General features: G+C 37.0%; 1 protein-coding gene across 5 annotated transcripts in view; it reads right to left on the reverse strand.

Annotated features, from left to right (window-relative positions):
* Positions 1-15,185, reverse strand: part of NEBL (nebulette) — a 450,583-nt gene that overhangs the window by 41,933 nt on the left and 393,465 nt on the right. For 3 of the 5 annotated variants that reach the window (XM_072651667.1, XM_072651668.1, XM_072651669.1), the window contains 6 exons: positions 13,866-13,970; positions 11,998-12,090; positions 7,574-7,666; positions 5,927-6,019; positions 2,333-2,425; positions 716-808 (listed from right to left, as the gene is read on the reverse strand). The exons of the other annotated variants lie outside the window; for them this stretch is intronic. In XM_072651667.1, coding sequence (XP_072507768.1) covers positions 716-808; positions 2,333-2,425; positions 5,927-6,019; positions 7,574-7,666; positions 11,998-12,090; positions 13,866-13,970 — 570 coding nt within the window. The remainder of the gene's footprint in view (positions 1-715; positions 809-2,332; positions 2,426-5,926; positions 6,020-7,573; positions 7,667-11,997; positions 12,091-13,865; positions 13,971-15,185) is intronic. 5 annotated transcript variants of the gene reach the window in all.

Genomic DNA, 15,185 nt, shown 5'->3' on the forward strand with positions numbered 1-15,185 from the left:
GAATCTGAGAAAAGCCCATGATTAAGCACCAATGTGTGTGTGTATCTCTGTCTTTCTCTTCCACACACAAACTCTTTCTCTCTAATATACACTCTTTCTCTCTCTCTCCCACACACATATAAACATAATTCCCCCACACACACATTCTTTAACATGCATACACTTTCAAATGCTCTCATAACATATACACTCTTAAACAAATACATAAATTCTCTTTTATTTGTATATGTTTTACTTACCATATACGTGTATAGTATATCTACATGGCGTTTGTGATACATAAAGTAAGAATCAAAGAGACATTTTCATACCAAAAAATGGCCTCATGCTTTTAGTTCATCAAATTAACTAGGATCTCATGGTCATAATACCATCTACTTTATGAGCTTGAACTATTGCTTGGCTTTTCATTGTATACATGGAGACATACAGTACACCATATATACACGCATGTATGTATCCCATCTGTAGATTCTTAGGCTGAACTCTGAAAAGATTATTGATCTCCTCTAGGAAACTTCAGTTACCTGAGGCTCTATCAATCTGAACAGACATTCATACACATATGTACAATCCAATAATCTTTAAAACAACATTTTTTAAAAGTAAGCAGTAAGAAGGGATTACTTAATTTAGTTCTAGCTCTATGGTTACATTTGGGGGAATTGGAAATATTGTTTTATTTTTTAAAAAAAGATTTCAAAGCACCACTTGCCGAGCTAATAATTTCTTGATTCTTCTTAACTCTTTCCATCTCCGGAGTGATACTTATGGCAGTTGCTCTGCCCAGCTGTCCTTTATATTGAACCTATTATTTATAGAACAAAAAGAAGGTTCTGAATATTAATTTAACCAAGCCACGATCAGATAAGTGTTAAGTTATTTGCCTTCAAAGAACCATCAAGGAAAAGAAAGCAAAAAATGGAAGCCACTGGTTGAGGGGGACACATAGTCTTCTTAATTCCCACAGCTATCATCATAACATGCCTATGTGCATGTGGACACACTCCTCATGTGCACATGTCATGGCTAAGCTAGAAGGCATATATATTTAATCACAAAAGGCTTTATTTCATAAGAATGTTCATAGAACCATTTTGCCCTGAATGATAATAAAAAGTACCTTTTAGAGTTGTCACTGTCTATTACAGCACTATTTTGTAGTGGATTATAAACATTTAACTACAGAGGAGGAACTTTGAGCAAGGTATAACTTTAAATAGATTCCTCCCTCTGCAAAATCCACAAAAGGTAAGAGAATTTTTGAATACTTATAGCTATTTAATTTTTCATCACCACTTTCTCTGCTCTTTATTGGGAGGAAATAGGGGCCATGTAGTATGAATCCACATATATGACTAAGAAGAAAATCATTGTTGAAAACTTTAGCTACTGGAAAATATTTTCAATAATTTGATGTCTTAAAAACAATTTCCCAAATGATTTTCAAAGAATCAAAGACTCCTTGGAAGATAATATATTTCAAAATCTGTGGATCAAAAGAACATAGTAGGGGGAAGCTAGGTGGCACAGTGGATACAGCACTGGCCCTGGAGTCAGGAGGATCCAAGTTCACATCTGGCCTCAGACACTTACTAACTGTGTGACCCTGGACAAGTCACTTAACCTCAAATGTCTCCAAAAAAAAAGAACATGGCAGATATTAGAAGCTTTAAACGAAATTAAAGACTGTCAGGGACATTCATGATTTATGCAAATTGGAAGGAATTAAATGGACCATGATGAAGATTTTTCAGTGGTAACACAGTCCCTGTACTATCATCTCTCCTGAACAAAGCCACTCTCTTTCACCCATGCATAAAACTTATGAATCTCTATCCTGGGACCTGAATCAAAGAAAATAAAGCAATTGCATAATTGCAGCCCCTATGGGAGAAATGATAAGCCTGAGTAGATTACTTGGGCAAAAGAGAGGTAAGTTATAGGTCTGGGAAGATGACCCAACTGTGTACCTGGAAAAAGAAAAATCCTGTCATGGCAGTGGCGATAGCTGTTTAATAAAGCTACCAACTTTGGGTTGGGGTTGGGAGAAGAAGGACAGAGGATCCATATTAGAAGACATAAAAGCAAGGCCTAAGGATAGCCAAGCATCATAATATAAAATCATGTATCCACTAGAGTGAAAAAGAAACAAGGCTGCCCTCTGTAGTTATGTTTTTACGGTCATTTTCTCTGACTACTTGGGCACATAAAACAACTGAATGCACACCACCAGCTTCATGTTATATAGCCCCAATGAACCCAATCCTTTTACTCAAATAGACCACATGTGACAATTCATGGAGGGGAAATGTTTCTAGGAAGATCACACATTGCTGATGTTCTTCTGGTTTTCTTTAATTCTCTTCAGCTCTGGCGGGTCAGAAATGGATGTGGCACATTTGGTTTCTCCTCGGTATTTCACCTGTGTGGTGGATAAGGCATTTATGTTAGTCGATGTTTGAGAAACCATTAGACGTGATCTTTGAAGTCGTGATAACAGTGCAACAAGGACAATGAATCTTCAGAGTCAAAACAAATCACATAGAGATGACATGCATTTATGTAAGTGTATGCATATTTGGATTATTGTCATGTCTCCTTTTACAGATGAGGACACTGAGGCTGAAAAAGTTTAAGTGATTTATCTAGAAACACGCAGCCAGGGAACTAGAGTCTTCCTGACTGCACATCCAGTGCTTTATGCACGACGCCACAGTGGACGTCAATCAGTCAGTTGGAAAAAAGTATTTATTAGGCACTAAGTATATGCCAGATACTGTGCTAACTACTCATACATAATACATGCATATATAGACATATGCAAATACAATTCAAATTTTAAAACCTTTATTCATATGTTAAAAATTAGTCAGGTGGCTAGATGGTAGGGCAGACAGAGCACAGGCCTGGTGTCAGGAACACTTATCTTTCTAAGTTCAGATCCAACCTCAGCCACGAGCTGTGTGATCCTGGACTAGTCACTTAACCCTGTTTACCCAGCTTCCTCAGCTGCAAAGCGAGCTGGAGAAGGAAGCAGCCAATTATACGACTATGTTTGCCAAGAAAACCCCAAACAGGGTTACAAAGAGTTGGACATGAGTGAAAAACGATAACAATATAAACTATTTAACTCTAAAGTAGTCTCATTAATGTAGCAGGGGTGGGGAACCTGCAGCCTCCCAGCCACATGCAGCCTTCTAAGTCCTTGGGTGTGGCCTTTTGACTGAGTCCAAGTTTTACAGAACAAACCCTTTTATTAAGGGGATTTACTCTGTGAAGCTTAGATTCAAAGGGCCACACTTGAGGACCCAGAGGGCCACAGGTGGCCCAGAGTCTACAGGTTCCCCACCCCTGATGTAGACATATTGCTCCAACCGCTCTGGTCTACCCGCCATTTTAAACAACTACTCCTTTTTCACCCAAAAAATACTCTTTCTGATAAATTCCTTAAAGGTCAAAACTGAAGAGAATGAAAACTCTATGAATAACACTGAGGAAAATGCAAGGCAGCACATTTTAAAGGAATGTTTGAAAGAAGCCATTGCAGTCAAATGGAGAGAACAAAAGGCCTTGGAATCAACTGGTAGCAGAACCAAGGCTTGTTCCCAGGTAGGCAATTTTGGACAGCCATTGTTTTTCTATTCTTTTCCCTTATTTCCTTTCTCTTCTGCTCTTTTTGTCTCAGTTTCTGTGTCTGTCTCTGTCTCAGTCTCTTGTTTGCATCTATCTCTAATTCTCCCTGCCCCTATCTGTTTCACAGAAATAGGACCAAGATAAATGTCACAGTGAAAGCTCTAACTCAGATGTCATTCACGTGTCTATTACTTGGAGGGAGAAGGCCATTGTGTATCCTTGGACAGCATCACATACAGGAGGGCCACGTAACGTAGAAAGAACAAATCTCTGAAGATACAATTAGAAGAAAAAAGTCCCATAATGTTTTGGGGCTTTTTGAGGGAAGAGGAGATCATAGCTATTCAAGTTTTTGAAGGACTACCATGTTGAAGAGAAATTAGCACTATTCTGCTTGGTCCCATAGGGCAAAACTAGGGGTAATAGGTAGATATTAGAAAGAAGCAAACTTAAGAGGATAAAAAAAGGAAAAAAAAAATCTTAACTATTTGATGTATCCAAAGATGGAATGGGCAGCCTTGAGAGATGGTGAATTTTTCCTTAATGGAAGTATCTATGCCAAAACTAGATGACCATTTGTTGGGAACATCATAAAGGGGATTCTTGGCCAACTACTTGGTGGACTAGACGGTAATTTCTGACTATCAGATTCTGGGATTCAACTTTTTCATCTCTGCTTTTTTGTGGAACTAATTGATACGTTCTTTCTATACCACCTCTTGGACTAGTGAATTCTAAAGCTATTTTATTTGCCTTAAACTCTCCTCTTTCAAACTTCAAGTGGTGTGCCCTAATGTTAGTATATGCATGGTCAGTTTTTGTTTTTGTATTTTTTTAATTCCATGTTCAAGTTACGTGTTTCCTTCATGATTCAACATACTATCATATCTGCTCGCCATCCTGGCTCTTTAGACAACAATAAGTTCTGATATAATCTGGTCCATATTTGAATCTGGTCCCTCACTCTCCTCTAATAATTTTCATTAGATCTCTCAGCTTGAGGATCTGAAACACAAAATTTTCCAACTGTGGATGGGTCATGATTTTGCATTTGAATTTTTCTTTTTCATTTGTCTCAACATTATTCTCTGGGACTTAAATTAACATGGAAACGTCTTCTTCAAAGAAGCTACAAAATCAATTCTCCTATAAATACCTGATAGCAATAATTCTCTCCTCCATTTTGGTGTATTCCTCAGTAACAACACTTGGTAGCACTTCATGGTTTGCAAAACACTTTCCTCAGAACAACTCTTTGAGTAGATAGTGCAGGTGTGGTTATCTTTATAGATAAAGCAACTGAGGTTTTGAGAGTTTGGGAATGGCTCATGATCACACAGCTACTAACTGCCTTTAGGTGGAATTTGATCCAAACTTAACTCCAAATCCAACACTATTATACCACATTACCTCCAATCAAAGAGAGATAGCATATATTGTAAAATGTCAGGATGGCTGGGAAGTGCCACAAACATGAGTGTCCTTCTCTAGATCTTTATTCCTTTATACCACTGGCCAAGTCAGCCTAGAGTCCATCCAAGATGTTTGACTGTTTACAAAGCTTGGATAAGGTGGGAGTAACCAATACTGTTCCTTCTCGAGAGATGGAGGACCAATCAACCTTTACCAGTCTATACCCTACAGACCACTGGAACTATCATCTGATCTACTGGTGAACCTAAGGCCCCCGGGACCTTGCCATATGTCCCTCTGCTGCAGCTTTAGCCTTGTAGATCTTTCCTTCTGCCCTCTAGCTGAACTTTCTTTTAATTTGTCTCTTCCCATTAGAATGTGAGCTCCTTAGGACCAAAGACCATTTTACTTTTCTTATTTGTGTCCTCAATGCTGAGCCATCTCCAGTCATCCTGATCTGTATCTTGCCACTGGACCCTGATGGCTCTGGAGGAGAAAGTGAGGCTGGTGACCTTGGCACAGCCCTGCCTCACTTCAATCCAATTCATGGCACCATTTTCCCTGACATCACGATCCTCTTCGAGAATGGACAAACAACAACTATCCCCAATATTTATCACAATTCTTGGTACAGAATAGGTACTTAGTAAATACGTTCTTTATTCATTCATTTATATCTAGTTCAAGTCCTCCAGAATGCAAAAGGGGAAAGAAGTAGGAACTAAAGTATTTAAAGCTATTATCCATGGGAATCCGTCTGATTTGAACTCATTATCAGCTATTATAAACTGAACCCATCAGATTTGATCATATTATCATTGTTCCCAAAAAAGTCTCTTTTATTTCATCTTGAGAAAGAAAATCTCAAAGCACTCACCAAGCTGAGATGCTCCTGGTTTCTCTTCACTCTCTCGATCTCAGGAGTCATGCAAACAGCAGTAGCTTTGTAGTTCTGCTCTCTATATTGAAGCTGAGAAACAGGGTACAAGACATTTAATTAGGCAAAGTAAAAGTATAATAATAGTTTAGTAGAGATAAAAGGAAATCACAGATGGTTGTGATTTATTACTAAAATTTTCACTGGGATTTTATAGTAAAGGCTCATTAGCATTCCCAGTCTGCTTAATGTTTCTACCTGCTAGACTTTTTTTCATCCTGGTATTCCCAATTTCTCCTTTTTGGTTTCTACCTTCTAAATTCCAGCTATCTAATAGTTAATTCTGTGGACCTTATCCTATTAGTGATAATTAAAAAAAAACAACAACCACCATTTTCTCACTTTCTGGAGTAACATCTAGCCATCTGCTACTTGTTATCTTCTTAATAATCATTACTCCATCATCTATCAAACACTTATCAAGTACCTGCTATATGCAAAGAATCAGGACAGTCCAGAAGATTTTCAAATGTAGCCCTGCCTCTTCCATGAGCAACCAATACAGTGGCACTCTCTCTTCTCTTTCTAACATGTTCCTGTTGCCTGCAAAATTCAGCCTTTCAACAGCTCTATCCAGTGCTCTGACATTATAGGACTTTACCTCCCCTCTTGGGAAGAGGGAGTTACACTCTGTTGGAGGGATGCAACTGAACAACTTTTGGTGCATTTTCATTGTCACACCAAAATAATCCACAAAAAGAAAAGAGGTTTACGCACTGTCAAACATAAAACAGCATGCTTTTCTTTATTTTTGATTTTAATTTATTTTTTATTTAATTTTAATTTATTTTTTTAAATTTTATTTTCAATTTATTGAATTAAACAGCATGCCCTTGAAATTAGTGTAATTTTTTTTAATAAAGCAAAGAAGAGTGATAATTAAAATCCCATTAAAAATGAATTGCATAAGGAATCCTTAATGCTTTCCTGAGGCAGGAATTTCGCTGCAGTGGCTTATTTGCTGTTTCACAGTTTTACTCAACAAGGGCTGAGTCTAATATTGAGACAAGGCCCAGGCTCCCTGGAACATGCTTTTAGCCCAGTGTCATTCACACTTCTTTCACACACACACACACACACACACACACACACACACACACACACACACACACCAATTCAGAAATTTAAGCAAGTTTCTAAATCTCTAATGTTTGAGACACAGAAAGAGGCTGATTAACAAATAAAGTGAGGGACGTCTAAAAGTCTATGGCCACTGAATGGATGACCAAGAGAACTTCCAATATTTTCCCCTTCCTCACCTCCTATGCATCCAAAGCATAATTGGTACCCTCATTAAAGAAAATGATTATTTCATGGAGAGAAACCATAATAAAAATGTTTCTGTATAGCCTCAGTCTGTCAAAAAAACCCAAACAAACAAGTAACTAGAACAAAGCATTATTACTACAGGTAATGCCAATGGAGCATTTGTTTGCCCCACAAGAACTTACATTAAACACTTCCTAATTTATAAAGCTCTTGCCTCACCACACCTGTGAGAAGAATATTGAGAGTATTATCCCCATTTTACAGATGAGGGATTAAAGGCTCAACAAGACAAAAATACTTAGGGTAATGGGATCACACATTGCTGATGTTCTTCTGGTTTTCTTTAACTCTCTTTAGCTCTGGGAGGTCTGGAATCATTGTTGCCTGCTTTATTTCTTCTTTATATTTCACCTGTGTAATGGATGGAAAATATAATCTCAGGATGTTTTTTTTCCACCAAAGCAACGCCTAAGAAATATTTTCATATTTTTCTTCCATTTTACTTTTGTTAATAAAAGTTATTTCAAAACATGACAAAAATGTCCAAAACTGACTCTTGATTTTCTGATGGTTCAAAAACTCCCCATTCATTCAATTGCTTGTTTATTTGTTTTGTTTCTTTGTTGGCTTAAGGCAGAGTCTCCCTATGCCAGCCCAGCTGGAAGAAGCAGCAGTCACTTATGGGCTTTATTGAAACACTGATCACCATGGAGACTTTAACCTCCTCTGTTTTTCTAATCTCCATCAGCTCCTTAGGTACCCTGGTGACCCTCTGCTCCTGGTTATTGATGCCAGAATTAGTGACGACACTTAACCTGAACTAACCTAACTAAGAAACCTGGAGTTTAGATTACCAAGACCAAGCAATCGACCAGTCTCAACCTCCCCAGAAGCATGTGCACCATGCCTAGCAAAGTTTTCTTCTCTCAGTGAACAAATGGGCTTATGTCTGGTTTCCTATTGCATATTTTTAAGAGTTTTATCAGAGTGAATATGTGAAACACGCATATTTTACTTGACCTTAAAATCAATTTTGTCACTGACTTTTTCATATTCAGAAGTATTTGCAATGAGTAACATTTTTCCATATTAAATAGATAGAACTATGAAAAATTCTTTTTTGTACTTTTTACCAAATACTGACAAGATCTGTTTTGCCTATAGAAAGGTAAGTTTTAAAATCAATTCTTATTTTCTATAGAAAAAGGAATGAGTAGGTTTTTTTATTTGCTGATATAGAAATAGGCAAAAATGCCAGAGGATCAAGGTTCAACTGAATTAGTTAGGAATTTACTTAAATCTTGTCTGTATAAGCCATAGCATTCAGCATCAATATGAACCAACAAGAAAAAGGAAAAATGATAAAGTGCCCAGAAAAAAAAAAAGACAATGGAACCATTTTTTAAGCACCAACAACCTCTTAGTCTATATTTCTCCATATGGCAAGCAAGGCCAAGGCTATAAAGGGGATAAGACAAATTTTCTCACTTGAGCAAGTATATGTTCCTATTTCCAAAGGCATCAGCAGGTACCTATAAGCCTAGCTTCAACTCCATTAAAGAGAACTTCCTCCCCCTCCCACAATTAATGGAACTACAACAATAACTAGCATTTATATAGTGTCTATTATATGTCAGGCATTGTGGGAGGCAGATGCTATTATCAGCCTCATTTTACTGTTGAGGAAAACTGAGGCAAACAGAGGTCAAATGACTTGTCCAAGATCACATGCTATTAAGTGTCTAAGGTCAGATTTGAATTATGGTTCTCCTGAGTCCAGGCCCAGCCCTCTATCCACTGCCATACCCAGATGCTTCTATTCAGAATGAGATTAAGGAGACTGGAAACAGCTTGATACACATTTATGCATGAGATGAGAGGCTGGCTATAAAACTGCATAACGACCTCAGCTGCCATCACATCATGTGGTATTTTAGCTATATCTAAAGCCCATGGCAGATGAGATAAGAGAAAACATGAATGAGAAAAAAGAGATATTATATATATTTATAACAAATTATGAGCTGGACTCGACCAGGGTGTGTGGAAATTTACCAGAGATCTAACTCTAGCCAAAATTCTTTAGAAATCACTGGATACTATTTAGAATAGTTGAGGCTGGAATTCAAATCCTGAAATGGTTCAAAGGTGTTTCTGGAATAATGCATCGGCAGCAATACTTGCAGATGTAATATTATTAGAAGATCAAAACTAGGCCCAAAACCAAAACAATTCGTTTTAGAGGCACATAGAGCCTGATTAAATAGCCATAAAATTCACAGAATAGTTCTTAACTGAGAAACCCTGATGATTTAAAAGACAATCTACCCCAGAGGTAGAAAATGTTGAGACCTTTCAGTGTTAGAGAATCTTATATCTTGGCTTGACATCACCTGCTAATCTGAAAAGGGTAACTTTTCTACTTGAATAGTAAGCCAGAGTTTATGGAAAGAGCCCAGAGAAAAATATACAGGACTTTACTGTTTACTCTATGTCATTGAGATCCAGGATAAAAAAGATAACGTTCCATTTGGTGTGATTTTTTCTTGGATTATAAATATCATTTAAAATAATCATTTTGGTGCTTCATTAGGCTAATCTAAATAACAGACAGACCATTTCATACACACACACACACAAACTCACATGTCAATGCTGAAACTTGTCAGTGAAAGAAGGCTTAAAATAGTCTAACATAATATGTAGATATGAACATTTTTAATATACATAGAGGCAACACAACATAGTGGAATGAGTACTGGGCTTGTGGTGAAGATAACCTAGTTTCAAACCTCATTTATGGCACTTAATAGCTATGTGATCTTAGAGGTACCACATAGAGATAACCTCTATGGTCCTCTGGCAGTCACTAGGTCTTGGGTTTTGACCTATAGGTTGTAGATGTGTGTTAATGAGGAGCTAATAAGTGTCTTATATTTTTTCATTCATTACACTCATGTATTCCTTATGCTAATGAAATCAAGATCCTTCACCTATATTTTAAATATTTTAGAAAAAAATGACCTTGAGTGTTTTTGTCTTCTTTTCTACAATGACTTATTTTACTCATCCTTAGCATCATGCTCCAGGTCTCTCTCCTCATAAACTGGACGGAACCCAATGACAAACTAGTTCTATATCAGACAAACACCAGTCCTTTGACTGCCCTTGTCCTGATCTTACCAGACATCCAACTTAAGTCTGCTTCAGGAAGCATTAACTGATATGACAAATGATTTATCCCTCTGTTATTCCAGTTATTTGTATGTGATGGCTCATTTCTGGGGTAGTTTTATTCTTCTCTTACACTATCCTTCCTCATCCCCCCTCTCTCTTGATGCCTGAGCACCTCCATCATTCTTAACCTAGAAGGTTACAGAAAGGCTAACAACATCTAAACTCAATCTTGTAACAGATTTATCGGAACAGTTGGAAACTGGACACACCATGGGAGTGCCTATAAGCCACCTGGGCTCTAAAGGTATATTATAGTCTGAATATGAATATGAATATTGGGGGATATACTTAGGAAGGTAGGACAAAGGAATCACTAAATAGTTTTACGTCTATTACCACCACCACTAAAAGTAATGATCATCATAATTACTGGGAAAAGAGACTAGACCTTACAATTTCATTGATACAGAAAATTCCTCCTAATTCAAGTTGTCATCTTCTCTGCAAATAAGGAATGAAAGAGTTACTAGAGTAGATGAAGGCTAACTGTGTCCAGGCTTTTATAACCAGTATATGTCAGAGGTGAGACCTAAGCCCTTTGAGGTTGGCTCTCTCATTTGATACAGCAGCATTTTTTTTTTTACTTTTCTGCTTGAAACTAGACATATGAAAGAAGACTCAGAAATAGTTGGAAATTTTTTACTTTGCCATTCATTGTAAAATGCTACAAGGAACATAAAGATTACTACCACTGCAAGCATCTTTTTTTTTCCTTTTTCTTTTCAAAAGGAAATGAGATGGGAATTGGTTGGATCATAAATTCTCAGTGGCATAACTCCCTCCCCATACAGCACTATAACACAGAGTCTTCAAGTGATGCCTGGGCCACTCATAGTTCATGTGACTACCCTATTGTCACACAGCTATGATCGATGTGAGGAAGGATCTGAACCCTGGTCTTCTTCACTGCAAAACTGGTCTTCCATGTACTATACCACACTGCCTCTCAACAGAAAGCAAAATCGTTCATTGATTTTTCTCTTAGGTGGAAAGCCATGAGAAGTATGTCTAGAAAACGTCAATGTCATAATACAGAGAAAGAAATTTTTCTTATAAAATTTAAGCCTTAAGAAAATGCAGCAAATAAATGGTTAGACCTTTAATTCATTCTTTCAGTGGAATCTTTCTTTTCCAACAATGCAATCAAGTAATTGTAGTGCTACTGAAATTCCTCCTTACACTGCAAAAAAAGTCAACATAGCTAAAATTTTGTTCTGAAAGATGAAATCTCATCATAAATTTCATTACAGTGTTATTAAAATGATATTTCTTATGTACCATGAGATATCAGAATGAAACATTGCCTTAGGTTCAAAGGGAGCAAGGCTACATAGCTTTCATACGGAGTGCTCAACCTTTGAAATGTGATGAAGAAGCATTTAAATGACGTATGGGATAATTTTTAGACCGATCTGTTTAGTAAACAACCTGAAGGCATTTATCTGACTCATGTTTGCTTTTTTCCAAAAAAGAAAAAAGGATAATTGATTCTGCAGAGAACTTACTGAACTAATATTCTGCTGATTTTTCTTGACTCGTTCAATCTCTGGGGTCTCTTTTACAGCTGTGCCAGCTCCAACTCCTTTCTTATAAAACACCTTTATTACAACAGAAGAAAAAATAACTATCAGCCTATTAAGATTTCAAGTCCTCAGACCAATTTTCCTAAAAGAAAAGTAATCTTACATATCTTACAATAATGTAAATAGAGTTCCAACTTAAAATCCCAACATCATTTTATTTTCATAAATCAATTAGATTCCCTAGTATGTTCAGTTTCATTTCCATATCCTTCCCTTCTAGCCTTCTGGCCAAATGCACAGATAAACTCTCACATCAGTCTCACACTTTAGTACTGTTCAAACATGACTCTGACTATAACTATTTGCAACTGATTCTCTCAAATGAGCAAAAAGTCAAATCAGGTCCTCCGTTCACAAAGATCGGGAATGTTTGTAAGCATGCTTGGAGGAAATCGAAACCTATACCATAAAAATTCACCAAATTCTTAGCCACTTTTCTGAAATAGCATGAAATTCAAAATATTTATCACTCACCATCCAAATAGCTACTTTAGTAGTCTTTAAAAGAAATCTGACTTTCTTTTTTTCCTTATTTTTTCTTCCAAAGTCTATTTTTCCTAACTTTCCACCTATTCCTGAATCCTCTCTTCCCATCACCCCCACCTTCAATCTTCCATACAAATATGGAACATTACAATGAAGGCATATGTGGATAGCAAAATGATTTCCCTCTGAGCCATGTTTGAGATTTCTGAGTCTACTGGCAGTACAGATGGAAGGATTCAATTATGGTAGAAGCTGCCTCTGGAAGCTTCCATTTTATAGAGCCTGGTCCAAGGCTAAGATAGTTCCTTTTCCCTTCTCCTCTCAGAGTTCTGTCATTCAAAAGGATTATTTGAGTAACTCAACTCTGCTTGCATCTCCTCTGTAAAGGTAGCATGCAACTAGTGTGTTCTTGAGCACACACATATGAGTACACCAGGATCAGTGATGGAAATTTGCCAGTTGATTGGAAAGTAGAAAACACTTCAGAAGTCTTAGAAATTAACACTCTCTATCATGATGATGAGTATTTGCTTAACTGAATAACCTTAAAAATTAACAAATGTGAAGATCTGAAAGGTACTTCAGAGGTCTAGTTCAATGCCTTTATTTCGCCAGTGAAGAAACAGAGGCTTAGAGAACCTTAGAGAAACTAGAGATCACTTCATTTCTACTATCATAAGGAATAGATATTGTTTTAAAGAATAAGGGTGCACTGCACAAAGTTGTCCTGCCTTAAAGTTGTTCTATAGAAGTATTATCAATGCTTTATGACCAATCCCATGGTAATACCTTGAAACCTTGTCATAAAGGCAGTGTGCAGAACAGAACCCAACCATAATCCAGTGAGCATTTGAAGCCCAGGGGCACTAACTGTTACCATATGGGTTGGAGACATGTAAAAATTTCACACTTATATCGTTCCTGAATATCCCCTTGTAACTTTGTTTCACCCAACGTCATGTTGTTTGCAAGATTATTTTACAGTGCTGGGGGAATTCATATAGCACAAGGGCTTTTTTATATATTTTTGTGTGTATCATGGACCTCTGTGATATTGCAAGAAGGTTTACGGACCCCTCAGAATAATATTTGTAGATAACTAAAGGAAATGCCTAATTTCATTGGGAAGTTAATTTTTTTTTCTCATTCAAGACCCCCTGACATCTATCCATGGGGTCATCTATGCACTGCAGATTAAGAACCCCTACGATGGCAAGTAGGACCTTGCCAGAAAAATTAATGAAGAACAAAAGGCAAAAATGTACCTTCCTAGTTTAAAGTAACATGGCATGCTTTCTACTCACCGTACTGATATTTTTCTGGGCTGTCTTGATTCTCTGTATTTCAGGAGTATCTGCCATTGGTGAATAGCTAGTCAACATCTTCTCTGCTTCATCTTTGTATTTTTTCTTTTGTTAAAAAATTGGGAACATTTAAAATTAATAAGATATTGACCTTCCCCAACTCCACTTTGATATATGGCCATTATATCCCAAAGTAGCTCTTGGCATGAAATAAAGTAAGTTAAATGTCTTCATGCTTAGTCTTATCCTTACTCTCCAAAAAGTCTCACTAGTTACCTAGCTGAGGTGGGGTGTGGCATGTAGGTACTCTCTGAGTTTGTATCTAACCTTTCTAGACAAATTCCTATCCTTTATCCCCAAACCTCAAATCAAAGGCAGTAAGATTTTTCAGACCTAGCCATCACCCTAGATAATTTAAAGACATGAGGCTGGAAAATGATATGACCTTAGACTTCAGTGTCCTCTTACTTCGGATTTTAAGAGAAGATGGAAAAGATAGTTGTTTAAAGGCAAAATACTTTGTGCATCTCAGGAATTACACTATGTCCCCTAATTCCTTGATCCACTTTAAAGAAAAGAGCTTTCTGGTATAAGATGACAAAAGAAAGAACCTGATGGCAGCATTAGATGCTACAGAGAGCAATCCAAAGGAGTCAAAGAAACAAGACAGACATGTTTTAGGGAGAACCAGACCAATAAGTAAAACTATGAAAGAAAGTCTGATATGTTTATCATTAAAATTATTTCAGCTATCTAGAGTGCCGTGCATTGATGTAATCTGCTTAAGGCAAGGTACCATTGTGGATTATAACTGAATAAATTTCCTTAAGAATCAATACTGTAGTAAAAATCAGAAATCTGGCACAGCACAGCATTATATGACATAGTAACCTTTCTCCGCAAACTCAAAATGTATAGTCTCCAGTGACTTCAGCTCTGCAAATGTCAGTAGACTCAACTGTTGTTTTTTCACATGTCAAATGATGTATTGAGGGTTATTCATAAGCCTTGGGGACCACCCTAGTCCCATCCCTGGGTCTACCTAATGGGTAAAGAATTGACACTCTTTCTAAACACAGTTTCCTTTGGTTCAGAAACTAAAACTGGAACTTTGACTACTAGTTAGTTTAGTGATGCTCTGTCTATAAGAAACTGGTAATTAAGCTACTAAGTTACCTCTCATGGCTAATAGAAAGGAACGCTATTTCTATCCCTTCTTCTTCTCAACTAGATTGTATACCAAAGCAAATTACTTACTGCAGATAGAGCCACAAATAAGCTGGATTATTATGGCAATTATCCGCAATCATGTCCTCTTTA

The sequence above is a fragment of the Notamacropus eugenii genome, chromosome 3, assembly GCF_028372415.1.
Source record: "Notamacropus eugenii isolate mMacEug1 chromosome 3, mMacEug1.pri_v2, whole genome shotgun sequence".
NCBI classification, from domain to species: domain Eukaryota; kingdom Metazoa; phylum Chordata; class Mammalia; order Diprotodontia; family Macropodidae; genus Notamacropus; species Notamacropus eugenii.